A 26,517-nucleotide genomic window follows, 5' to 3' on the forward strand; every position below is an offset into this window, starting at 1 on the left:
AAAAATGGGGATTAAGGGCATTAAAATAGGTTAGGAGCACAAAGATAAAAACTAGGACAAAAATACACTTCCTAGATTAAAACAAAATTGAAGTTAAAGAGCAAAGAATGCACATCTTGCAGAAAAAGAAACATAGCCAATGTAATGAAATATGCACAGCTACAAAATGTGATAGACCAAACATGTCAATCATGTCAATATCAAGAGGCTTCACTCACCTATTACGACGGATTTTCAATTTGGATCACAAATCAGGACAAACTTAGTGTCGTATGTAAGACGGGGACCTAAAACAAAGGGATTCCCAAAGGCTAAAATAAAGAAGTAGACAAATGCGTACTGGGCAAATGGGAACACTAAAATGCAAGGTTAATGCTTCTGAACACATACAGTAGCATTCAAGTCCCCGAAGCATTAAGCATGACAAAACAGGGCATGTCAATGCTAAAAGTCACAGTTCATAAAGATAGAATATTTAGGAATATGTGTGTGCTGTATAACATGGCAACCACCTTCATGAAGTAAAACTCCAGGGGTTGAAATTATACATAGAGACACACCATCATTTCTTCACTGAGACTAACATGCACTCAGTCCAAGACAAATCAAGAGGACAGAAATCAAGTATGTGGAAAACCTTGACAACACAGTCAAGGTCAACCTTATGCACATGGAGACACACCTCTTTCAGCGCTTCACTTTAGTGTACCTTGTGGATATTGCGGTTTTTACAAGTTGAGGGTTTGTGACAACCCAGCATTGAACAAGTCTGTTGGTGCCAATTTTCCAGTCGCGTGTGCTCACTTCACATCTCTGTGTGATATTTTGCTAATTTTCACAATATATTAAACATCATTACTATTAATCTGCTATGGTGATCTGCGATCAGTGATCTTTGCTGTTACTATTGTAATTAAGGTACCATGAGCTGTGCCCATATAAGATGCTAAATGGAATCCATAGATGCTGTGTGTTCTGACTGCTCCTTGGGCCTCCCTATTTTCCAAGGCACAACAACATTGAAATTAAGTCAGTTAATAACGTAACATGGCCTCTAAGTAAGTGTTCAAGTGAGAGGAAGCGTCCCATTTCTCTCACTTTAAATCAAAAGCTAGAAATGATGAAACTCAGTTAAGAAAGCGTGTTGAAAACCAAGACAGGCCAAAGGCAAGGACTCTTGTGCCAGTTAACCAGGCTGTGAGTGCACAGGGACATTATTGAGGGAAATGAAAAGTGCTACTCCAGTGAACACACAAACGTGAAGAAAATGAAACAGCCTTATTGCTGATATGGATAAAACGTTTTCGTGGTTTGAAGAGAAGATCAAACCAACGACAACATTCTGTTAAGCCAAAGCCTGATCCAGAGAAGCCCTAACTCTTTAGTCCTATGAAGGCTGACAGAGGTGAGGAAGCTGCAGAAGAAGAGTCTGAAGCCATCTCCATAGCAAAAAAGTGCAAAATGAAGCAATAAGTGCTGGTGGAGAAGCCGCAGCAAGTTCTCCAGAAGATCTAGCTAAGATCAGTGATGAAGGCGGCTACACAACACATTTTCAATGAAGAAACCACCTTCTATTGGAAGATGCCATCTAGGACTTCCATAGCTAGAGAGGTAAAGTCAAAGCCTGGCTTCAAAGCTTCAGAGGACAGGTGGACTCTCATGTTAGGGGCTAATGCAGCTGGCGACTTTAAGTTGAAGCCCATGCTGATTTCCCATTCTGAAAATCCTAGGACCCTTAAGAATGATGCCAAATCCACTCTGCCTGTGCTCTGGACATGGAACGACAAAGCCTGGATGACAGCTTTGGTTTACTGAATATTTTAAGCCCACCGATGAGACCTACTGCTCAGAACTAAAGATTCCTTTCAAAATATGACTGCGTATCGACCATGCACCTGTCACCCAAGAGCTCTGATGGAGATGTGCAAGGTGATTGATGTTGCTTCCCTGCCTGTGAACACAGCCACCATTCTGGAGCCTACAGATCAGGCAGTCATTTTGACTTTCAGGTCTTATTATTTAAGAAACACACTTTGTAAGACGGTAGCCGCCGTAGATAGTGATTCCTCTGATGGATCTGAGCACAAAGCACATTGAAAGCCTTCTGGGAAGGATTCACCATGCTAGACGCCATTAATGACATTGGTGATTCATGGGGAGGAGGGCAAAATAGCATGAACAGGAGTGTGGAAGAAGTTGATTCCAGCCCTCACGGATGACTTTGAGGGGCTCAAGACTTCAGTGGAGGAAGTAACTGCAGATGTGGTAGAAATAGCAGAACTAGAATTAGAAGTGGAGCCGGAAACTGCGACTGAAGTGCTGCAATCTCACGATCAAACTTGAACAGATGAGGAGCTGCTTCTTATGGATGAGCAAAGAAAGTGGTTTCTTGAGAATGGAATCTATTTCTGGTAAAATGTTGAAGATGCCGGTGAAATGACAACAAAAGATTTCGAATATTCCATAAACTTATTTGATAAAGCAGTGGCAGGGGTTGAGAGAATTGACTCCAAATTTGAAAGAAGTGCTACTGTGGGTAAAATGCTCTCAAGTAGCATCACGTGCTGCAGAGAAATCGTTTGGGAAGGGAAGACTCCATGAATGCTACAAACTCCATTGTTGTCTTACTTTTAAGAACTTGCCAGATGCCTGAACCTTCAACAACCACCACCCCGATCAGTCAGCCGTCTTCACCACCCACCAGCAAGAAGATTACCACTTGCTGAAGGCTCAGATGGTCATTAGCATCTTTTAGAACAAAAGTATTTTTAAATTAAGGTAGGTACGTTGTTCTTTAAAAAGACATAATGCTGTTGCCCACTGAACAGACCACAGTGTGGTATAAACAGACTCTGTGTGCACTGGGAAACACAAAGGCACATGTGACTCACTCTATTGTGGTGGTCTGGAACCGAACCCGTAATGTCCCAAGACAGGCTGGTATCTCAAACTCTGTGCCCTGACAGCAGAAAATACACCTCCTTCTTGAGTGCCAGTGGGACATTCACAAAAAGCCTTTAGAAGATTAGTAAATTCCATAAGCTAAAATCACGACAGACCACACTCCCTGACCACGGTGCAGTGGAACTAGAAGTGACCCACAGAACCACAGGTGTGCTTCCACATGGGAATTAGAGACCTCCCTGGGAACAACTTTTGGGCTCTGGGAGCTTGTGACAGCCCTATTCTGGTGGCTTCGAAGTGCTCGGTGAAATGGGAGCAAGGTCAGCAGCTGGGGCCAGGGACCTGTGTGTGTGTAGGAGTCACTGTCTTCCTGCCAGGTGTGCCCGGGCCGGAAGAAGGGAGACAGTGGGGACAGGTGAGCAGGAGCAGGAGGGGCGCAGGGCAGTGCATGGTGGGTCCAGGGGCAAGGCTCACTGGGCCTGGGGGGTAGCTGTAAAGATGGGAGTGCTTGAAGCTGGTGATGGTCACACCAAGGGATGGCCAGGGCAGTGGGTGGCTGCGGGGGATGGAGGACAAAGTTCTTGGGAGAGACGAGATCCGGCCTGGAGAAGTCAGAGTGAGGGGCAGACAGGGAAGTCCCCAGGAGTCAGGTGGGGGGAGTGAGCTAGGGGGTGTCACTGACCGCAGCAAGAGGCCATCCAGGGCAGGTGCGTGGTAGGCGGGTAGCAGGGGGTGTGGACTGAGGACTTGGGGCCCAGAGCTGGGATTTTGTGAAGGAAGGGCTATAAGCAGTGACGAGGACCCTAGCCATCTCCAGGCCCAGGGCTCTGAGGGCTGTGAGAGAAAACCAGCCCCACCTGAGAGGGCTGTGGTGGCCTCTGGGGGATGTAGTGGGGGGGTTCTCTGGAAGGTCAGGAAGGAGAAGAGAGTGTGGATGAGGAGAGACAGAGGGCTTTGCTGCTCAACGGTGGGGTTTGGTGTGAACTGGGGTCTTGCCAGGAGCACCCAGGGTCCTGTGGCCTCTCCTCAGGACAGGGTGGCTGGGCTGGGGCAGGTGTTTCATGTGGAGCCAGGACAGGAGATGGTGGGCAGTGCCTCCCCTGTGCCCGCCCAGGAGGCGTGCGATGATGAACAGATGTGGGTTCCCTCCATACACCCAGCCCTATGGGGATCTGTGTGGGCCGTGATAGGGGCAGACGGGAGGGCAGAGGTCACCACCCTGCTTGGGGGAGGCCGGGGGTGGGCAGTGAGGGAAGGAGGGGCAGGCACCTGTCCAGCGGGATGGAGATGTCCAGGAAGGTGGCGACCAGCTCGAGGGTGTGGCTCCGGGCCAGCAGGGTGATGGCGTGCAGGGCATTTTCCTTGGCTTGGGGAATGCGGAGGGAGCACAGGAGGAGGCGGATGGCCTGGCCCACGCTGGCAACCTGTGCAGAGAGGGAGAGGTCTGGCAGGGAGGCACGGCCCTGCCCTGGGTGCCTGGAGGCAGAGGGAGGTCTCGCCCTGATGAGCCCAGAGCCCCTTCAGATACCGCCCTGTCCTGAGCCATGTGAGTGGGGGCACAGCCCTACCCTGGATGCTTGGTCTAAAGAGAAGTCCCAGTCTGGGGGCACAGGTCCCACCATGTTCTGCATGGCATTTGAGGTCTCCGTATGCTGTCCACGCTGCCCAGGCAGGCACTGGAAGGTCCAGGACCCCGCCTCCCATCTCATTCCTAAACATGCCACTTTGCACATGCGGCACCCTGTGCCGGGGGCGCCCTGCCTTCTCCTTGGGGTCTCACCTGCTAACCCCTAATGCCCAGTGCCAGTCTCCCTGCCTGAGCTTGCCCACATGCAGGACTTGGCACTGGGCATCCTCTCTCTGGGGTGCACCCCTCATCCCCTGTGTGGTCCCCCTCCCCCACCAACAAATCCCCATATACTGTCTGGGTAACATCTGCCTGTGTGTCCCTGACTTCCCCGAGACCTCAGCTCCCCGAGAGGCTGGTCTGTGCTGTTCCCATCCTTTCCCACCATTCCCATATTAGGGCACACAGTAGCTGCTCAGACCCTGAAGTCACCACCCAGGACCCAGGGGACTTGCTTGGGCCATTCATTCATTCATTCATTCGTTCATCAGACTAGTTGCTGCCCAGGATGGGATCTGTGTCTCCATCAGGCCCAAGGACCTGAGCCCCGGATGCTGACCGCTGGGCCCACCCTCCACCCCCTGGCCCTTCCTGGCCTGGCTCCAGTGCCCTCACAGTCTTCAGCTTGGCCCTGTGCTGCTGGATGACTGCAAGCAGCATCTCGGAGGCCGCCTGCACGCGGAAGGGGCTGGTGGAGCCCAGGCCGTCCATGGCTGTCCAGACGAGGTCATTCAGCTCCTCTGGCGTGAGCTGCTGCGTGATCTCCTGTACAGCAGGGGTGGAGAGAGGCCGTCACCTTGGGCCACCTGTGCCAGGGCACCTGCCTCCCCACTTCCGCTTTTACTCCTTCTCCTTTGTTCCAGGCTCTCCCAAGTCTCTGAGCATATCTGGCCTCCTCAACCCCTCTCCTCCGGGTTCCAAGCACCTGCCGGCGATTTGCGGTCTAGACGTGCGAATTTCCACATCTGTCAGAGCCAACCACGGCCTGGGCTCTTTTCCACATTCAGACCCCGTGCCTGCTGCAGGACCGCGTGGCCAGGCCAGTCTCCCCCCACCTCCTCGCTGTGCTCTGCCCATAGGACTTCCTCATCCACCAGCCTCAGCCCGGTGGGGTCCTCCCCTGCAGCCAGGGCCCAGTCGTCCTTATGAGCATTTGTCAAGGAGAAAGTGAACTTCCAGGCTGTGAAGGAGCTTCAAGGTCACCTGTGCCAAGCCCCAGGCCCAGAAGGGTACGTGGGCTGCCCTCAGCCTTGGAACAGGTGGGGGTGGGTGTGGCCAGGACCCAGCTCCTTGTTCCCATGGCAGCGCTGTCCCAGGACCCTGCCACCCTGTGTGCATCTCCTCCCAGGAGTGGCTCTAAAGGGGCAGGAAGGTGGGTCTCACCTCCACAAGCAGCCGTGAGCTCAGGGGTAAGGAAGGGGCTCTCGAGAGATGCACGATGGTAGGTGTGACCCCCGCCTCATAACCTTAGACTATAGCCTCCTGGAGGGGGGACCGGGGCTTGGTCACTGCTGCCCAGGTAGAACTTTCTGGAAAGACTTTGGGCAGTGCTACTAGCTACACACAGCTATTTACATTTCAATTTAAGTAAAATTAAAAATTCAGTTCCACAGTGGTACTAGCCACATTTCAAGTGCTCGCTGGCTCCCTGTGGGCCAGTGGCTACCATGGGAAGTGCAGAGATAGAACACGCCCATTCTCACAGAGGGATCTCTGCGCAGTGGGGACGCACAGCATTCAACCAAAGGAAGTTAGAAACTGGTGAAGGAGTGGTAGGAGGGCAGTCTGATAGAAAATCAGGGCGTTTGCAAGGACATCAGGATGGCAATGCTTCTTTGCATGTTAGGATATTTGTTGGAGTGCTTGCAAGTCTGTTAGGTTATTTCTAAGTATATTAGAACATAAAAATAAGTGTTAATACTTGATGTTAGAATTTTTTTTTTTTTGAGATGGAGTTTTGCTCTTGTTGCCCAGGCTGAAGTGCAATGGCATGATCTCAGCTCACAACAACCTCTGCCTCCTGGGTTCAAGGGATTCTTTTGCCTCAGCCTCTCAAGTAGCTGGGATTACAGGCATGAGCCACCACACCCAGCTAATTTTGTGTTTTTAGTAGAGACGGGGTTTCTACAAGTTTGTCAGGCTGGTCTCAAACTCCCGACCTCAGGTGATCCGCCTGCCTCGACCTCCCAAAAGAGCGTGTTTACCTGCCACTCCCTCCATACGTGGTGTGCTCTGGTCATGCCCCTGCCCTGCCCTCCACTTTAAGGCTTTGATCTTGATGACTTGGGAGCTGCCAAGCTGGAAGAAGTGGTTCTTCGCCATCTCCTGGGGGCCCAGGGTAGTGGTCTTCTGGTCTCCACTGCTCCAGAGTGGGGCTTTGTCTGAATGGGCCTGGGAGAGCTTCTTGGGGGCCTGCAATTCTGCCTGCAAGCCTTCTCCTGCTGGCCAGGGGCAGGGTGGGGTAAGGGCAGGGCGAAGGTGGGCTTAGGGTTTGGGACAGGGCAGGGTTAGGGTAGGGTCATTTGTAATCAGGGTCAGGCCTGTGCCCAGTTTAGGGACTGGGGTCAGAGTGGTGGGGGTTAGGGTGAGGCCATTATAGGGTTATGGTTCAGATCAGAGTTGGGTTTTGGAGCAAATTTGGGGCAAGGTTGAGGTCAGGGGTGTGGGTATGGGTCTGCCAGAGGTTGCAGTTGGGGCAGAAGTTGATATGCCATAGAGCTCACCTTTGTGGCGCATCAAGAGCTGGCAGAGATGGCTCACCCCTTCCAGGCTGTAGTGCTGGGTGACCCTGTCTGGGTCCTGGCACAGCATCCCCAGTATGCCCACCAGTTGCCCAATCCATTTGAAGTTCTCCTTTGGCTGTGTTGAGAGTAAGGGAATCACCGATGGCAGAGTCTCCCTGCAGAACTCTGCCACGCACTCACCCAGCACAGCCTACATCAGAGGTGACCCCTCCAATGGTGTGGCAGGGCCAGGCCTGGGGACTGGGCAAGACATTCAGTAATCAAGAGAAATAATATTTTAATGCAATATTTAGAAAAATCAGAATAAATGCAAAAAACTCCGTGATGAACAAAGTCTCAAAATTGTCAATGAAGTCAGGATCCGACCCTGTCACCTCACCTGTCCTACCCTCATCCTGGTCCTGGTTTAATAAGACTTTATTTACAAAAGCAGGTGGAAGCCCATGGGCCATAGCTTGGCAAACTGATCTTTAAAAACATCACATGAAAATGTGAATGCTCTTGGCTACAGAGTCTTTGTTGCCATGGTAAATTTCATGTGCAAGGTGAGTACCTTTCTTGCCTTACTCTGGTCCAGTCCTGCGATGTTGAAATGGATTTTGAGTAAACTGAAGCCACTTTAATTGTCCTCCTCCTCCTAGGAGCGCAGGGTCTTTCCCTTGGCAGAACAGCCCCTCTCCCTCCAGCACTTCTGCCTCCTGCCCTGATTAGGCCAGGCAGCCTCCAGGCATTAGGGCAAAGAACTAAATTCCCTGTCCCCCCAGTCTGCCTAGGGAGTTAATGCAGTTTGGGTGGATACTCGCCAAGTGCACTCTCTGACCACGTGTTGATGCAACCCAGGGGCAGTAGCGACAGGTGGGGGCTGTGAGTCATGTGATGATGAGAGCTGCACTGGTGGGGGACTGGTGGGGTGGCCACTCCATGCAGCAAGGAACCCTACTGTTCTGCAGGGCCGCACAGTTTACCGGCCTTCTCACAGCCTCCACCTCATCCGAGCCCCACCATATCCCTCTAGGGAGGGGCCATTTCCATCCACTTTACAGGTGAGAAGCTGGGGCTGTGGAAGAGAAACACCTGTACAAGGCCTCAGGTGCATGGACAGGTGGCTAGCTCCAGGGTCAGGGGTCAGGGGTCAGAGGTCAGCGTGACCTGCCTTCAGATCCCAGCTGTGAGGCCTCGGGCAGGTCCTCCCCCTCCCCACCTGTTCCCTCACTTGCAAGGAGGGAGATTGCCTGGGCCACCTGTCAATATGGAGCCCGGCCGGGGTGCAGGGGACTCAGGGATCCAGCCTGTCCTGGAGGCAGGTGTTCAGGGGGCCTTGAACCCTACGAACCCTGGCAGGATCCGGGAGGACAGAGGCTCTGGCTGGGCCCCAGTGATTCAGGGCAGGAGGCCCAGCGGTAGAGTGGGCGCGGGGCGTGGGACACGCGGGCCCCGTACTCACGTCCAAGTAGCCACCGTGGTTCAGGAATTTGAGGAGGATCAAGCAGCTGTGCACAGCCCGCTGCCGCTCCTGCGCCTTCTCCGACGCCAGCCAGACTTACAGGTGCTGCGGGGCGGGCAGGGCCAGGGAGAGGGTTCTGCGGGGCTGTCGGCCCAGGCCCCGCCTACCACCTGCCCAGGTACCGCCCACTGGGCTCAGGCCCGCCCACCCGGCTCCGCCCGCCCGGCCCCGCCCTTCCGCAAGGCTCCGCCCTTCCGCAAGGCTCCGCCCACCCCGGCTCCGCCCCTCCACAACGCTCTGCCTCTGGGTTTCAGATGCTCGCAAAGGCATCTCAAAACAGATACGTTCAATAGTTTTAGGCCAAATCTGAGCTCTTTATTGAGGTGATATATGATGAGATGTATAATTAGTGACTCTGAAGTAGGATGAAGGTACATAGTATTTGGAGATTCTGTGACCCACTGGTGTCCCAGAAACATATCTGTGACTTCCCCAGGACCCGCTGGGCTCCTCCGCACTGCACATCTTTGCCCCGTGTGCCCTCTGCCTGCTGGGCCCTGCCCTTCCCTTCTCTGCCCGTGACTGCCTTAGTCCTCATCCAGGGCTGCGAGAAGCCTTGACCTCTGAGCCAGAGCCAGCCTCCCCTCCCTGGACCTCTGCCTGCCCGGGACTGTCATTGCCTGCTCTCTGGTCTCCCTCCTGACAAATGAGGGAGGGCAGGTTCGAGTAGGGGCAGCGGGTTTGGAGACCCTTCAGGGGGCACTGCAGGGGAAGTTCTCCTGGAGGGAAGGCCTGGACCTTTCCTTCCCTCTCTTCCTTCCTTCCTCCCTCCTTCCCTCACTCCCTCCCTTCCTTTCTCCTTCTTTCCTTCCTTTTCTCTCTCTCTCTTTTTTTTTTTTTTTTTTTTGAGACGGGGTTTTGCTCTTTCACCCAGGCTGGAGTGAAGTGGTGTGACCTCAGCTCACTGCAGCTTCCGCCCGCCGGGTTCAAGCAGTTCCTCTGCCACAGCCTCCCAGGTAGCTGGGATTACAGGTGCCCACCACTATGTCTGGCTAATTTTTTTTTTTTTTCATATTTTTAGTAGAGACAGAGTTTCACTATGTTGGCCAGGCTGGTCTTGAACTCCTGACCTCAGATGATCCATCTGCCTCGGCCTCCCAAAGTGCTCGGATTACAAGCATGAGCCACTGTGCCCAGCCCATTAGCCCTCTTTCCACCAGGCCACCTGCTGTCACTTCCTCCCCAGTTCCCCAAACCACTGTGATCCCTAAGTGGGGGCCCTCACCCCTCTTCACTCCTGGACCACTCAAAACCCCTAGGTCCAGCCCTGCCTCCTTTGAGAAGTCCTCCTTTGGGCTCTGGCCACAGGCCAAGGACTCCTTGGCCCCAGCTGCCTGGCCTCCCCACAGCCTCACTGACAGCAGGAAATGCAGCTTGTCGGTGGTGGGGTTCTCCATGATGAGGCTTTGCAGCATGAGGTCCAGCGCCTCCATGGTCCTGTTGTACAGGCACTGCATAGAGGCAAGGGTGGTCAGGCAGCGCCATGCCCCGGTGGACGCAGGGCTTGAGGGGGGCCCACCTCCTGCATGTGCCAGGCTGCTCATCACTGGGGCTCACCACTGGGCCTGTGAGGGGGCTGCCATGGCCCCCATTTGGCAGATATGGGGACTGGGTGGGGAGGCCTCTGGTGATCACACAGGGCACAGGTTTGTCAGTGGCACAGGGGAGTTTGTTCCTTGCAGGGTGAGCTTCACAGGAGGGGCCCCGAGTGATCCCAGGGTCCCGAGCTGGAAAGGGCCATGTGCTGGGTGAATGGTCTAGAGGTTCTTAGGTTTGAAGCAGGGGTGGGTGTCTTCATTTTGCCAGGCCCTGCCAATGATGCCGTGGGCCGAGTTCTGGGTCTTACATGCCATGCCCCCAGTCTTTACTGCTTTGCTCGCTGGGCAGGTTCGGTGAGGGAGGGTACCACAGAAATGCCTCCGGCTCCCCTCTCCTCCAGGGCCCACCAGAAGCAGAGCCCTCGGGCTCTGGCCACTCTCTAGGTGCCCTGGGGAACCTGCCTTACCTCTCTGAGCTTACTTTCCTCGCCTGAGAAAGGCATGAGTCTTGCCCCACCTACAAGGTGGAGGCAGGGACGGGAGCAACGGGAACCCCAGCTCAGTGCTCCCAGTGCCAGAGCCCCAGACCCCGGGTGGCACTTCCTGGGTGAGCCAGCCTCAGTGTCACCATGTCACCAGGTAATGAGGACACTCTGAATTGCGGTGGGATTGGGGGTGGCCAGGTGCCACCCTTCTGGAGGGCTGTGTTGGCCTGGGCTCAGGGTACCCTCGTTCTCTCACCACCCCACCCTAAGTGTCTACCTGTCTAGTTCCAGCCTGGACGCAGCCTTGGGGGGCGCAGGCAGGGTTCAAACCCGGACTTTCCCCAGAAAGCCTCATTTCTCTGAGCGTTTCTTTACCCTGGGCTGCTGTGGGGAGGGTGAGATAAGGGAGCCAGGGCCTGGCACCCAGCAGGGGCTCTGTTCACTCCGGCTCTGGCCACAGGCTGAGGACCGCGCACCCTCAGGAGGCCAGGTGTGGTGACTGTGTCCAGGAGCCACACATGTACCGGCTGGTGGCCATGGGCAATGGCTGGTGTCTCCCTGCAGGGGCGGCTTCTGCTGAACAGGACCCAGGAAGGGGTGGGCACTGGCCAGGCCGGGACAGCAATCCTGGAGCTCCTTCCTCCAGCCTCCTGGGGTGGCAGAGTGGGCTGAGTACACCCTGGGCACAGCACCACCACTTAGTAGCTGTGTGGTGAGACTGGGCCCACCCAGCAGGGAAGGAGACTCACTCCAGGTGTTGCAGGGACCCCTACAAGGTTGGGGAACTCATCTCCCTTCCTCTCTGCTTCCCTCGGGCTGCTGGGGAGCTCGGCGAAAACTCAGACCTGACTCTGCCGCGTAGCATGGCGGCCAGGCCTGCAGGGCTGGACAGCGCAAACTTGCTGGCCTCTTCTCGCTCACTCTCAGGGTCGGCAGGGAGGGAGGGAGGCCACACACACTGCTGTCTACAGAGCGCTCCTCTGCGCCACTGCTCACCCAGTGTCTCTTCAGTCACCAAGCATTAAGTACCATTGGGTCTGTTAGTATCATCCCCATTCCACAGGTGGGCAAACACCGCGGCATATAGCACACAGCAGACCTGCAGGTGCTCAGGGCAGTGAGGCAGCTGCCCCGGTCCCCAGCCCCGGTGTGTCCAGCCTGCCCGCTCTTGAGCCGTGGGCCGCGCCTGGATATTGGGTGGCTCCAGAAAGAGGCAGGTGTGCTTCTCCAGGGCGTCCAGCGGCGGCAGGCCAAGTATGCTGTGGAAGCATGTGGACAGGAGCTGGGACTTCCTTTCCAAGGCTATGGGAGGCCTCAGCTTGCTGTTGGGAAGACGGAGGGCAGTGAGCATGGGGCTGGGGCCTGGGGACGTCCCTGAGTGGCGTCTGCCTTCATCCCTGCAGACTCCTGGCCTTCTGCTGTTCACAGAGACTCTTGCACACACATCTGCCTCCCTGGCCTGCCTGTCTCTGCAGGGCCTTGCACTGGGGCATCCTGGTCAGGTGATGTCCTGGTCCATCTCTCTCTTAGGCCCCGGCTTTAAATGCCGTCCTGATGCTGATGCTCCCAACTGTGTATCTCCAGCCTGGGCTTCTTCCCTGAACCCCAGATCCATGTCGCCAACGGCCCACAGCCCCTCAGCTTCTGTCTCAGGAGCATCTCCGTCTTGACGCGTTCCCCCAGGGCGGCTACACCCACAGCCCGCCCCGTCACGGGGGAATGCAGGGCCGCCCTCCGTGTTGCTTGGGTGAAGCCTCAGCACGTTCTCCATTCTTTTCCCTCCCTCGCAAGCTGCCTCCAGCCTCCAGTGGCTCCCGACGGCTCTGCTGTCACCGTTTGTTCGGCATTTAAGGACTTCCTACTGTTAATCAGACCGCCTGTTACTTTTCTCCTGGATTGTTCTGGGGGTCCTGACTGGTCCCCCATTTTCTCTTGGAAGCTGCATCTACTCCCCACCCTGGATCCAGACATTCCTTCTCAAATGTAACTCCCCCAAGGCCCCACCTCGCTCAGCCAAGAGGCAGCGGCCTGCAGTACCTGGACGACCTTCCCCATGGCTCCGGGGCCCTCACCCATTCCAGCCCTGCCCTGGCCCCTGCGGGTCCTCCAGCAAGCCTGCTGCACGCCGGCCTCGGGGCCTTTGCACCTACTGTCCCTTCAGCTGGGCACTGCAGGGCTACTCTTGCAGCCTTCCAGGTCTTTGCCCAAAAGTCCCCTTTTAGGGCTGCCTAACCCAGCCTCAGGCTGTGCTGGAGCCTAGGAGAGCATGGGGCCCATGTGGGCGCCCAGTCCACCAAAATCAGTAAATGAGTTCTCCTCCCAGAGTCTCCTGTGGCGCTCAGGCCGTGAGGATCTTACCTTGCTCCCCAGCCCCGTCTGTGTGGTTTGATCATGGTCTGTCCCCACCCCCCAAGTGCCACCTCTTAGAGAACGGGGCTGTTCCCCGCTGGCTCACAGCTGGGTCCTCAGACCCCAGAATGGTGCCTGGCACACAGAATGGAGCTCTATTTCTGACCTCCCCATGTCGCTGCCTGCTGGCTCCAAACACGAGTGGAGAGGCTGCTATGTGGCGCCGAGGAAGCCCTGCAGGAGGCAAGGGACCTACCAGAGGCTGGATGCGACGTGCAGGGCCTGCTGGAGACTTTGTGTGCACAGAGTGTCCTGGGGCTCCTTCTGCATCAAAACCTGCAAGTCCCAGGTGACACCAAACCACTCAGGCCTGGCCCGTCCCACTTCCAATGCCAGGTCCCCCCACCCCAGGAAGACCTCAGTGCCTGGCACCCCCTAGAGCCACAGGACTGGGCTCCAGTGCTTCCCCCACCTGGAGAGGCCTCTAGGCTGCCCCGCCCAGAGACCAGGGCTCCAGAGCAAAGCCACTGGAGTCAGGACATGCCCTAGAAACCCACCCCACCCCTTCCCCAGGGGGTAAACTGAGGGAGGCTCGCCCAGGGCCTGGGCTGCACCATCAGACACTGGAGGAGCTCAGAGCTCTGGGAGAACTTGTAGCTGTGAGCCCCCTCACTCCGGCTCACTGCACCTGTCAGCATCAGGGAGGCCGTGAGGAAGCTCTGCTTCAGGGTCTCGTCCTGGCACAGGGGACAGGGTCGGGCTCAGGGCTTGGGAGTGCACAAGGGACAGGGTCAACGCCCAGGGCGTGGGAGTGTTCGGGGGCAGAAGAGCGTGAGCCTGTGATCTAAGGGGCAGCAGTGTCATGGTTAAAGGGGGCAGCAGAGACCGCCCACCGGGGCCCGCACGTGGGGGGCTTCCTAAGGAGTGGGGCTGCACGGTTTTGTTTCAGACTGTAAGTTGACAATGTTTAAGCCCTGGGAGAGTGCCTACAAACCTCCTGAGATGGGGCAACCCCACACCCCAGGGCCACGTTAGTGGTGACCTGGGGCAGCGATGTGGCCACTTTGGGGTGGGGGCGGCTCTGCAGGGCCTCTCACAGAGCCCTGGGTTGGAGGCCCCGGTGTGGAGTGTGAGTCAGGGGCCGTCCTCACGGCATGGTGGACGTCAGCCTGGCCTCTCCATACCCGTGACCCCTAGCCCCAAAATGAAACCCAGGGTTTGCTTTAAGAGGAGAAGTGAGGGCAGGGATATCATGAAGCCCAGGGAACTTTCGGTGGGATGGACGGATGAAACCGTGGGGCCACCAGGAAGCTGGGCCTGGTTCTTCATGATTCCAGGCTGGGGTGGGGTGTAGGGGTGGGCTCCAAGGAGGTCCTAGAATTCTCTGCTCTGAGAGGCTGGCGGGGCAGCTGGGCTGGGGCCCAGGACTGGGTCTTGGCGGGGAGGACAGGTGCTGGGACCCTGCAGGAGCCGTGGGGCCATACCCAGGAGCCGTGGTGGAAGTAGAAGATAATCCTGGACACGATGTTGTCCACCCATGGGAGGACGTGGGCGCGGGCCTTGGCCACCACCTGGCCGTGTGCCGGGAGGATGGTGCTGCTGGCCCATTCCCAGTGCAGGTCCTTCGAGTCCTGACCGAGGGTGGCAGGCAGGTGAGGGTGTCAGTGCCCTGCCCGACCCTCCTCTGGGGTGCTGTGGAGGTGGTTGCCCAGCTCTAGCAGGGCCCTGGGGTCAGGCGTCCATCTTAAGGGGGCAGTGGGCCTCCGTGGACTTCAATCAGAAAGCAGGGGGAATGGGCCGGCTCCTTGGGGGACGACTTGGGCCTTGTTAGGGCCACAGTTTGGGCGGGGTGTTAGGGCAGGGTGTGTGCAGGGAGCTCAGCTCTGCTGGAGCTGGCTAGAGTCCAGGCCCCTCGCCTTCCCCTCCTTGTGGTGGCCCCTCCCACACCTACCTCCTTCCCTCCTGCTGGATGGGGCAGTGTCCTGGGAGTCCCCAGAGGCTGGGCTTCATGGAGGGTGGGGGTCCTGGTATTGGCGCAGGAGTCCCAGCCCCTGCTGATCCCTGAGGACCCCTGAGCCAATACCTTTGAGGAGAAGCTGTGCAGGCTCCAGCTGATGGGTCTGCTTCGGCCACTGGTCCAGGACGGCCCAGACGTCATGCAGGTGGGGGGCAGCCGCCAGCCCCACGGTCAGAGCCATGCCCTGTGGGTTGGGGACCAGGGTCATTCATGAGGAGATCCCAAAAGCCAGGACTGGACCTGGTTCCTCCCCTGGCAGGAGTGAAAACTGAGGGGGGAATGGGATCCCTATGGGGGTTGGGGCTCACTCAGGGCTCCAGGGCAGCCAGTGCCCACCCCATGCTGTCAGGACCTGTGACTGAGCCCACCCCAGGGGACATGGCTTATGGGGTCTGGTGGGAGGAGTGAGGGACTCGGGAGGCAGAGGTGAGTCCCTGGAGGCCCACTACCCCTCACTGCCGGCGATGAGCAGGCCTCTTCCAGGGTGGGATGACAAGCTCTGTGTGGGATGGCTGAGATCAGGGCGGTGACTGGGGTCAGGGCTTAGCCTGTGATCGATGTCAAGGCTCAGCCATAGACCAAGGTCAGAGCTTAGTTCGTGTCCAGGGTCAGGGCTGGGGTGAGAACAAAAGGCTCCGGCTGTCATCAGGGTTCAGCATGGTGTGACCAGCCATCAGGCTCAGCCTGTGGTCAGGGTCAGGGGGTGGTGGGACAGGGTGGGGCCTGGGTCCTCACCTCTCTCTGCTTGGGCCACTGGTGGGGCGTTTCCAGGAGCACTTGCAGGTGTCTCTTGACCGTGGCACCGTTTTTTTTTTGGCTTGAAGGATCAGCCCGTAGTAGGTGAACAGGAAGACCTGGGGGAGGGGCAGCATCTTGTCCACCTCTTCTGAGCAGCTGCCCCTGACCATGCTCGCTTGGCCTCCCTGGGCCCCTGCAGCCACCGCACCACCTGGCTCTGGATGGTCCAAGCCTCTCCTGTGGCCACGGTGCCTGCAGCTCAAGTCCTGTCCAGGCCACGCCCCTGCTTCAAGTCCACCAGCTGCTTTCTAGGGCCCTGGGCGTCCTGTGGACAGAGCCCCTGGGCCTGTGTAGGGGGCAGGCAGGGGCTGCTCCTGGAGGCGGAGGGTGGGGGCTCACCTTCTCAGGGGACTACTCCTGTTGGGTATGGCTGGGCATGGTGGGTGCCCACAGCAGCTCTTTGGACCACACATCCATGTTCAGGAACGGGACTGACTTGATGGCTATCTGTCAGCAGAGGCGCATGGAGGGCTGGAGTCATCTCTCCCTCTACCTGAGAGCAGGGCCTGGGATTCTAGCTGCCCCGGCCCACCCTGGCCACCCTGAACCCTGACTCCATCACCACCTTGACCCTCCCCTCTTTTGAGTCCCCAAGGCCCAGCTTTCTTCTTTGTTCAATGGCTCTCAGGGGCAGGGAACTCATTCCCCAAGATTCTTTCTGTGGAGGGGTTCAAGGTGAGGCTGGAAAACCAGGAAGCTGGGAGGCTGGAGAGTGGAGACCCGACTGCGTCCCCGGCACCACCCAGGAGTCTCCGATGAAGCAGATGCTTAGTGAGTGTCAGCTGAAGGCAGCCCTCTGTGGTGGGTGCCAGGAGGGCAGAGCCTCGTCCAGTTATTCACAGATCCCAGCACCCTCTGTGGTACCCGGCACGCAGCACATAGGCCATTAATTTTTAAAACCAAGGAATGAGAAATCAGATGAATGAATGAACTGTCCCTTCAAAATATAATGTCCTGAAAGTTCTGTTTCTAAGATCACATGATTTTATAACAATGATTACAATATTTCTCAATTTCAAGTGTTCCCAGGTTCTGTGATTCAACAATTTCAAGATATTTGATCCAAGGATTCTTTGGGGGTAGGTGATAATCCCCCCCAAATTATGATTCCAAACCCAAAAACCTTAAAAGCAAAGATTGACAAACGTGAAGATAAACATTTTAAGAAGCTTGTTCAGCAAAATTGCTGTCAATTAAGTTGAAAGACGAGGCGAAGTTTTGTTTTGAGTTTTGTTGCTGTCTATTGCCAAGGGTTAACATCCGAGATCAACAATCCGCACTTTATAAATCCATAAGAAGACGACCAACAAAACATGGTAAAATGATCAGGACATACGCACATGATGAAGATACTGTGCGTGCAACCTCGCTAATGCTTACGGAATGAAAATTAATGTAATGTTTTGACTAAGACTGGCAAAAAGTCCAACACTGACTCTCAGCAAGCAGGTGTCCTGTGGTGGGAGAGTGAATGGATCTGCAGTTCTGGAAGGTTCTGTCAATCTCAATTAAAAGGCAATATCGATATCAAAGTTTAAGATATACACAATTTTCCCAAGCAACTCCATTTCTGGAAGTTTGTCCTAAAGGAATACTAAATTGGTGATGCCGGGAGCATGAGGGGCATCTGGTGGGGCAGAAGACATAGGTGGGACTGTTTGCATCCTCCTTGGAGTTGATCCCCTGGTCCCTGGAATGGAAACGCCCCCTCCCCACTTATGGCAGAAGCTGGATGAGCTTGTCTGCCCAGGGTGTACCTCCTCCTGGCCATTTGTAAAACACTGGGGTACAGCAGGACCTGGAGGGGCTCTCTCACCCATAAGACAGGTCTCAGCAGAATCTCCATGAAACCCCAGCCCCCAGAAAGCCTCCAGGTCCCCCAGAAGTTCCCCTCCCCCAAATGTTCACTGTCTTTGTTCACTGTTGCATATAACAGCATCAGAGTTCCTTGCCTAAAATTCAAATTCCCGAGCTCAAAATTAAACATTTTTTCCCCCATAGCTTTGCAGCAACCTCACTGAATAGCAGACACTAAGCCACACTGACGTGATGCAATTTGTGGGACCTGGTGTGACTTTTTGTCTGCTTCTATAGCAGGGATGCTAATCTATTTCATTCTGCATCTGCCCAGACCCTGCTGAAGGTGTTCTTGGAATATGCAGTGTGTATATCGCATTACTTTAAAAAATATAAAATATTCTGATTTTTGAAGCATATCTCTTCCCAAAACTTTTCATTTTTAAAGTTTTAAGTATTAAAAAAACTCGAGGTATTTTAACTCACAATGAAGTGCACAGATCTTTGCTGTAGAGCTTGTGGGAAGTAGAAAATTTCCTTTTTAACGTTTCCTTTCTTGTTACAGAATAAGTGTGCTAATAGCTCTTTGTTAAGCCCTATCCTATGTAGCTGTTAAACATGCCATGCTTACAGGCACGTAGCACATTCTATGTCCTTGTGCTTTAACCAGGATATCTGTGCTGGACGTGCTCACAGGCATGTCCCAGCTCTCCATTGCTTTTACCTGTTTAGAAAAGTTTTAAGTTGTTAACCAATTGGGTTTTTTTTTTTTTTTGGGTTTTAATGTTTATTTACAGGAGGCTGCAAGATATGAAATTCCATATAGAAATGAGAAATGTAGCCAGAGGACAAGCTTCATACAGTTTGCACAGTTGGAACTGTTCAAGTATAGTTTCAGTGTAAAAAGTGCTACAGCATGGATTAGTCCCATTTCTTGTCAGTGTTCTTTCTAAGGCAGATTTTAAGACACAAAAGGAAGCTGTGTGGGCTGTGACCAACTATACCAGTGGTGGCACAGTTGAACAGATTGTGTACCTTGTTCCTTGTGGCGTAATAGAACCGTTGATGAACCTCTTAACTACAAAATATACCAAGATTATTCTGGTTATCCTGGATGCCATTCCAATTGGGTTTTAGTTTAAATTGTGAGATCTGGCTCCAGCCAATGGAGATCAGACACAGCAGTAAGAACAATCCCAAATGTGTAAGGGATACATTTGTGTGTTTTCCTTTGTTCATTGTACTCTTGTGGCAAGATGGTTAGCAAGGGTACCCTTCCTGCAGTCCAGGAAGTAAAATAAAAATTGCGTTGCTGAAAGATCCTTTGCCTCAGTGCTAATTTTTCTTTGTGGCACCAAGCATCTATTTCCAACAGGGCTCATGGATCCAGCCCATGTAATTCACATCGTCTCAGGATAGGGAGCTGTTGCCACCACCCCAAAAAGCTCTCTCATGCCCCTTCCTGGTTAAGCTCCGTCACTACAAAACTGTTCTGATTTCACTGCAGATTAGTTTTGCCTTTCTAGACTCACGTGACCCTGGAAGCATGTCATTGGAAGCATGCAGTCTGTGATCTTCTGTGTCTGGTACTTTTTCACTCAGCATAAGGTTTCTGAGGTTCATCCATGTCATTGCATGTACTGAAAGTTCATTCCTCTTTTGCCATTTTAACTTTTATGATTTCATTTGCTTTGCTTGGTTCAGGTTTAACTTGATCCTTCTCTGGTTTCCTGAGATGGACACTTAGATGATTGACTTTAGATCTTTTCGTGGGGCTGTGCAGTATTCTGCCTGTCTGGGTTGTTTCTAGTTCAAGGCTAGAATGAATAAGCCTGCTATGACCATTTTTATAGAAGTAATTTTGTGTATGTGTGTTTTCACATCTCTTGAGTAAAATACTGAAAAGTGGGACTGCTGAGTCATATGTTAACTTCAGAAGAAAATGTCAGTTTTCCAAAGAGGCTGTGCCATTTCCCATCCCACCTTCAACGTTCTGCGCGCCCCACGTCCTTGCCAATGTCTGCCATGGTCCCTTTTTTCACCTGCGTGCCCTTGGCGCAGACGCGGAGGTGGCTCCTTGTGGTTTTAACTGGCGCTTCCCTGAGGATTAACGACGCTGATCATTTTTTCACTTGCTTATGGGTCATTCAGCTGTCTTCCTTCCTGAAGTGCTTTGTGGCTTTTTTGCTCATTTAAAAACTGATCCGTTTGTCTTTTGCTTACTGAGTAACAGAAGTTCTGTATTTATTCTGGATACAGTCTGTTGTCAGATACATAGATTGTGAGTATTTTCTCCAAGTCTGTGGCTTGCCCTTTTGTTTTCTTAGTGATATCAGTTGATGAGACGTTTTAATTTTGATAAACTCTAACATTTTTTTTTTCTTTATGATGATTACTTTCTGAACCCTAAGAAATATCTATCTACCTTAAGGCTGGCAAGATTTTCTTCCATGTTTTCTTCTAGACACTTTTTAATTTTACCTTTTACATTTTAGGTCTTGGCTCCATCTCTAATTAATATTTGTGAATGGTTTGAACTAGGCACTAAAGTTCATTTATTTTCTTACATATATGAAATTGTTTCAGAACTATCTGTTCAAGACTTTCCCCATTGAACTGCTTTGATACCTTTTTTTAAAAAAATCAATCAACTGTTTACATGTAGTTTGATATTGGATTTTCTATTATGTTCAGTTGATTTATTTGTTTAACCTATGCCAATGCCTCGTCTTGTTTGCTGTAGCCCTGCAGTAAATCTTGAAATCAAGTAGTGGATTTCTTGCAATTTTTTTCTTTTCCATAATTGTTTTGGCTATTCTAGGCTCTTCAGAATTTCTTTATAAAAATTTATTTCATAGCTTATATTTAATCCTACAATACAGTTTTCTGAGATTGATTGGCATTGCGTTCAATCTATAAATCAATTTTGGGAGAATCGACATTGTTATCCAATCATTTTGTCTACAAACATCATCCGTCTCCATTTTAAATGGTTGTTTTAATTTCTCTTTGCAATGCTTTTAAAAATATTGCATATGTTTTGTTGCCTTTATCTTTTTTTGTATCTTTAATGCTGCTGAAAATGTCATTTTTAAGAAAAATTTTATTTTCTAATTGTTCGTCAGCAGTATATAGAAGTTCAATTGATTTTTGTATATTGACCTCGTATCCTGAGATCTTGCTCGAGCCAATTCTTAGTAATTATTAATTCTAGTATTTTACATATGATTCTGTAAGACTGTCTATGAATATAGTCACATTGTCTACACAAGAGATAGTTTTACTTTTTCAATTGCAATCTCTATGTCTTTTTTCCCTTCTCCTTTTTCTTACCTTATTGCCCTGGCTCGCAACTTCAGTGCAATGTTGACTGGAAGTGGCGAGAAAGGACACCTTTGCCTTATTCCTGATCTTAGTGGGAAAGTGTTTGGTCTTTGATGATTAAGTGTGTTAACTGTAGCTTAAGATGTCCACTGTCACACTGAGGCAGTTTCCTTCTGTACCTAGTTTATTAAGAGTTTTTATCATGATCAGATGTTGAATTCTGTCAGATACCTTTTCCATATTATTTTTTATAAATATGATCAAACTTTTTCTGCTTTATTCTGTTAATTTGTTGAATTGCACTTATTGTTTTTCAAATATTAAATTGACCTTGTGTCCCTGGGATAAACCCTTCTTAATCATGGTATATTATCCTTTAATTCAATTTGCTAATATTTTGTTAAGATTTTTGAGTCTATTTTCATAAAATATATTGGTCCTTAGTTTTCTTTTTTTGGTAATATCTTTGGCTGTGTTGCCCTTATAAAAGGATTTAGGAAATTGTTCCTACCTTCTCTATTTTCTTGAAGAAATTTGTGTAGAATCAATATTACTTCTTTTTTAACTTTTTTGATAGAATTCACAGAGAAGTGCCTGGGCTTGAAGTTTTCTAAGTGAGAATGTTTTATGATTTAAATTTCTTTAATATAGATAGGACTATTCATTTTTTGTTTCTTCTTATGTCAGTTTGGTAATATGTGGTTTTTAGAGAATTCGTATATTCCATCTAAATTATCTAATTTATTGAATATTCATTATAATTTTCCAACGTCCCAAGGATTTGTAGTGTCGTTCCTTATTCCTTTCTGAAATTGGTATTTTGTGTTTTCTCTCTTCTTGATCAGCCTAGTGAGGGGTCGGTCGGTCTATCTATCTATCTATCTATCTATCTATCTATCTATCTGTTTATTATAGAGATTGGTCTTGCTCTGCTGCCCAGGCTGGAGTGCAGAGGTTTGATCCTAGCTCACTGCAGCCTTGAACCCCTGGGCTTAAGCAATCCTTCTGCCTTAGCCTCATGAGTAGCTGGACTATAGGTATAAGCTACTATGCCTGGCTATTTTTTTTTGAAGTTTTATTTTTTAAATCTCATATTCAATCCCAATATAAGTTTTTTTAGAGACAGGGTCTTACTACATTGCTCAGGTTGGTCTTGAACCCCTAGCCTCAAGCAATTCATCTGCCTCAGCTTCCAGAGGAGCTGGGATTACAGGCAGAAGCCACCGCATCTGGCTCAATGTATTGATCTTTTTGTTCTAGTCATTCTCTGTTTTTGCCCCTATTTGTTTCTTTGATTTCTGCTCTAGTTTGTATTATTCCTTCCTTCTACTTACTCTGAGTATTTGCTCATTTTTTGGCTAACTTCTTAAAACGGAGGCTTAGATAATTATTGATTTTATATCTGTCCTCTTTTCTAATATAGGCATTAAATGTAAATTTCCTTCTAAGCATTACTTTTTATTGCATCCCACAGATTTTCATATGTTGTGTTTCATTATCATTCAGTTCAAAATATTTTCTAATTTTCCTTGTGATTTCTTCCTCTTATTTAGAAATGTATTGTTTAATTTCCAAGGATTTGAAGTTTCTCCAGATATATTTTATATTGAACTCAAATTTGTGTTTTGGTTAGAGAATACACTCTGTTTGATTTCTGCCATTTTAAATTTGTTGAAACCTGATATATGGCCTGGCATATGGTCTATCTTGGTGAAATTTTTTTTTAATTTAATATTTTAAATTTTTGTGGGTATATAGCGCACATATAAATTTATGGGGTATATGGGATATTCTGCTACAGGCATGCAATCTGTAATAATCACATCAGGGTAATGAGGTATCCATCACCTCAAGCATTTATCCTTTGTGTTACAATCCAATTATACTCTTCTGGTTATTTTTAAATTTTATTATTTTTTAAGATGGGGTCTCACTCTGTTGCCCAGGCTGGAGTGCAATGGCATGATCTCAGTTCACTGCAACCTCCACCTCCTGGGTTCAAACAATTCTCTGCCTCAGCTTCTGAGTAGCTGGGACTACAGGCACATGCCACCACACCCAGCTGATTTTCTTATTTTTTAGTAGAGACAGGGTTTCACCATGTTGGGCCGGCTGGCCTCGAACTCCTGACCTCAGGTGATCCCCCGCCTCCGCCTCCCAAAGTGCTGGGATTATAGGTGTGAGCCACTGCGCCTGGCCCTCTTTCCGTTATTTTATTTTATTTTGAGATGGAGTTTCGCTCTGATGCCCAGGCTGGAGTGCAGTGGCGCAATCTTGGCTCACTGCAACCTCCGCTTCCCGGTTTCAAGTGATTCTCCCACATCAGCCTCCCGAGTAGCTGGGTTTACAGGCGCACGTCACAACGCTGGGCTAATTTTTGAATTTTTAGTAAAGATGGGGCTTCACCATATGGGCCAGGCTGGTCTCGAACTCCTAACCTCAAGTGATCTGCTCATCTCGGCCCCCCAAAGTGCTGGAATTACAGGGATGAGCCACCACGCCCAGCCTCTTTCAGTGATTTTAAAATCTACAATTAAACAGTGGCCCACACTCACCCTGTTGTGCTAGCAAACAGTCGATCTTATTCATTCTTCCTATTTTTGTAGCCATGAACCATCTCTGCTTCCCCCAACCACACCCTGGCGAATACTTTATTTGCACTTTGTTAGATGAACCGGTTAACGTTTTGTTCAAGTCTTCTCTGTCCTCGGTGAGTTTTGTCTTCTTGTTCTGAGTTGCGTGTATTGCTGTGGTGGTTTCTACTGGACACCATTCCAATACGACGATTCTCCTGCCGCCACCGCTTCTCCTGTCACCACCATCACAGCTCTCACCAAAGGACAACGGTGACATCAGCCAGGGTTTCCTGTACCACCGGCACGGTGCCCGACACTACATGGATTACTTCCTGTGCTTGTCACAACCACCCTGAGTGAAGTGCTTGGATTCCCATTTGACAGATGAGGAAACTAAGGTGCCTGGAGGTGAAGTGGGTCCCCCAGGTCACAGAGCGGTGACTGGTTGAATATGGACTTGGACCCAGGCGGCAGGGGTGTCGTGTTCCTTCTCTCAGCCATGTCAGCCCCTCACTCACTTGGGTGTGTTCAGAGATGGGCCTGCACAGCCTGGTTCTTGGCTGGGGCACCCTCCGTCCACCCGCCTGCTTCCTTCTTTCCGTGGCCACAGATCTGGCCAAGGTGTGAACCCCGATGCCCCAGTGACCAGCCCTGTGACTGGTCCTCTCCCTTTCCCAGACTTGTGTGCTCATCTGCAGAGTGGGGATCCTTCCTTCCTCCCTCCCTGCTCCCTCTTGCTCCCCCATCTTCCTCCCTCCCCTCTGCTTCTCTCCTTCCTTCCGCCTTCCCTTCCTCCTCCCTCCTCCCTTCCCCTCCTCCCAGGCACCCATCCCAGGCACCTCTCCCCTGCTGGCTCCATGGAAGGCCAGGTGACCGGGAGCTGGGCCCCTCCCTACCTGGCTCAGTTGCTCTTGCCAGCAGGCCTTGTCTTCCCAGCTGAGGAGCTCCTCTGTGGGGAGAGGGAAGGGTCACAGGGGCCTGTCTGACACCGTCACCTCCACGCATTAGTGCTGGCCTGGGCTGACACTGCTGGCCTCTGCCCACCCTGGCTCTGTGGGTAGGGCATGGGAGTTGGAGGGACGTGAGCCGGGTTGGCTCTGGGTTCAGAGAGCTGGGCTGGGCTTGCGGCCCTGCTGTCCTTACTGTGTGGCCTCAGGTGGGCTGGGCTCCCTCTCTGGGCCTTGGGCTCACTCATGGTGAATGGAGGGGCATTGCCAAGCATGGCCCCTCAAGAGTGGGAAAATAAGGCTTTGGGAGGGAGGCATTGTGAGAGTGGAGAGCTTTTTGGGAACTTTGGAACCTACCTCAGAGGGAGAGGCTGCTTTGGGGAGAGATCTGGTGTTCTTAGCAGTACCCCCAGGTGCAGAGGGACCTCCACCAAGCCTGCCAATCCTGGGGTGGGGTGGGGGGCAAGGCCAAGCCAAGCAGGGTCCTGCTTCTCCCCAGCCTTAGGGTCCAAACACCCCTGCTGGACCTGGGCCTCCTTGCAGGTCACAGGTCCTGCCACACCCCAACCCCACCCCTCACTGTGGCTGCCCACCAATTCCTCCTGAAGGCTCTTGGCAGAGGGAGCTTCCCTCCTCACCCACCTACGCATATCTCTAGATGTGGCCTACACTGGCTGCCTCCTCCAGGAAGCCCTCCTTGATGGCCCCTGGGCAGCTGGTCCCTCTCCTCTCTGGGCTCCCCCAGCTGCTCTCAAGGCAGCCCTGGACCCACTGTCCAGGCCAGCCCTTCCCGTAGCTTAGAGGCCGCGGCTATGGTGGATGAAGGGCCCAGACACTGCAGGCGGCAAAGGCCGGGGGTGGCCCTGGCCCGCCATGCTGCCTCTGAGCTCTGTCTCCTCCTCTGAGCAGCTTGTTCCAAGCCCTCGCATTTTCACATGCCAGGGCTCATTTGTGTGCCCGCCTGCCATGTGTGGCCAAGGGAGGAGACAGAGGCAGCAGCTGGTCGTGGAGTTGCCCAGCCGTGTGCCAGCGTCACACCTGTCCTAGGTCACCGACGGACCCTCCTCTGTCATCCTGGCTCTGCCCAGGCCCAGCTGTTGCAATACTGACAGCAGGAGTGGGTGAGCCATCGGAGGGGCTGGCACAGCTGGGCCTGGGTTGCTCTTTCCAGGGAGGTCCTGAGCACGGCCTGGGCCCTCTGAGGGGTGGGGGACAGTGGGGATCCTCAGGGCAGCAGCCTGTTCCTGCTTGGCATGAAGCTGCCTGACGTTGCACAAGTGACATGTAGCCCCTGTGCCCTGCCCGTGTGGAGCCTCAAAGCCCCCCTCTTGGACCACTCTCTGTGACCTGCCCCATCCTGTCCGAAGCCTCGCGCCCACATACCACGGGAGGACAGGACGCCCATCACATAGAGGAGGCTGCGGTGCGGGAAGATGCCCGTCAGGAGCTCCGTCTCCAGATGCTGCACCGCCACCCGCCAAGAGTGCCTGCAGATGGCCACCAGCACGTTGCTGGCCACGTCCTGGTATATGTCATCCAGCTCCTGGGTGGGGTGGGGGCAGGTGGGGTGGGAGGTACATCAGAGCAGCTTGTTCTGAGCCCTCACGTCTTCCTATGCCAGGGCTGGTTTGAGGGGCAGGACAGCTGCCACGGCCCATGTTTCTTTTGCTGGAAAACTGAGGCTGAGGGAGCCTGAGGCCATCCTGGTCTGTGTCCATTTTTGGAGCCCCTCCTCCCCCTCCTCCTCTCTGTCTCTGAGTCCCTCCTCCCCCTCCTCCTCCCTGCCTCTGAGCCCCTCCTCCCCCTCCTCCTCTCTGTCTCTGAGTCCCTCCTCCCCCTCCTCCTCCCTGCCTCTGAGCCCCTCCTCCCCCTCCTCCTCCCTGCCTCTGAGCCCCTCCTCCCCCTCC

The 26,517-nt window shown here is 52.5% G+C and overlaps 1 protein-coding gene across 1 annotated transcript in view; it reads right to left on the reverse strand.

Annotated features, from left to right (window-relative positions):
- Nucleotides 1-26,517, reverse strand: part of LOC108291214 (maestro heat-like repeat family member 5) — a 64,908-nt gene that overhangs the window by 27,245 nt on the left and 11,146 nt on the right. Inside the window, 17 exon segments of the mRNA XM_037732473.1 lie at nucleotides 4,174-4,328; nucleotides 5,147-5,296; nucleotides 6,800-6,972; nucleotides 7,255-7,390; nucleotides 8,720-8,824; nucleotides 10,135-10,230; nucleotides 11,902-12,124; nucleotides 13,408-13,487; nucleotides 13,766-13,888; nucleotides 14,636-14,782; nucleotides 15,235-15,283; nucleotides 15,285-15,352; nucleotides 15,904-15,981; nucleotides 15,984-16,022; nucleotides 16,306-16,413; nucleotides 24,560-24,612; nucleotides 25,994-26,153. Coding sequence (XP_037588401.1) covers nucleotides 4,174-4,328; nucleotides 5,147-5,296; nucleotides 6,800-6,972; nucleotides 7,255-7,390; nucleotides 8,720-8,824; nucleotides 10,135-10,230; nucleotides 11,902-12,124; nucleotides 13,408-13,487; nucleotides 13,766-13,888; nucleotides 14,636-14,782; nucleotides 15,235-15,283; nucleotides 15,285-15,352; nucleotides 15,904-15,981; nucleotides 15,984-16,022; nucleotides 16,306-16,413; nucleotides 24,560-24,612; nucleotides 25,994-26,153 — 1,943 coding nt within the window.

This window comes from Cebus imitator, unplaced genomic scaffold (genome assembly GCF_001604975.1).
Source record: "Cebus imitator isolate Cc_AM_T3 unplaced genomic scaffold, Cebus_imitator-1.0 Scaffold449, whole genome shotgun sequence".
In the NCBI taxonomy this organism is placed as follows: domain Eukaryota; kingdom Metazoa; phylum Chordata; class Mammalia; order Primates; family Cebidae; genus Cebus; species Cebus imitator.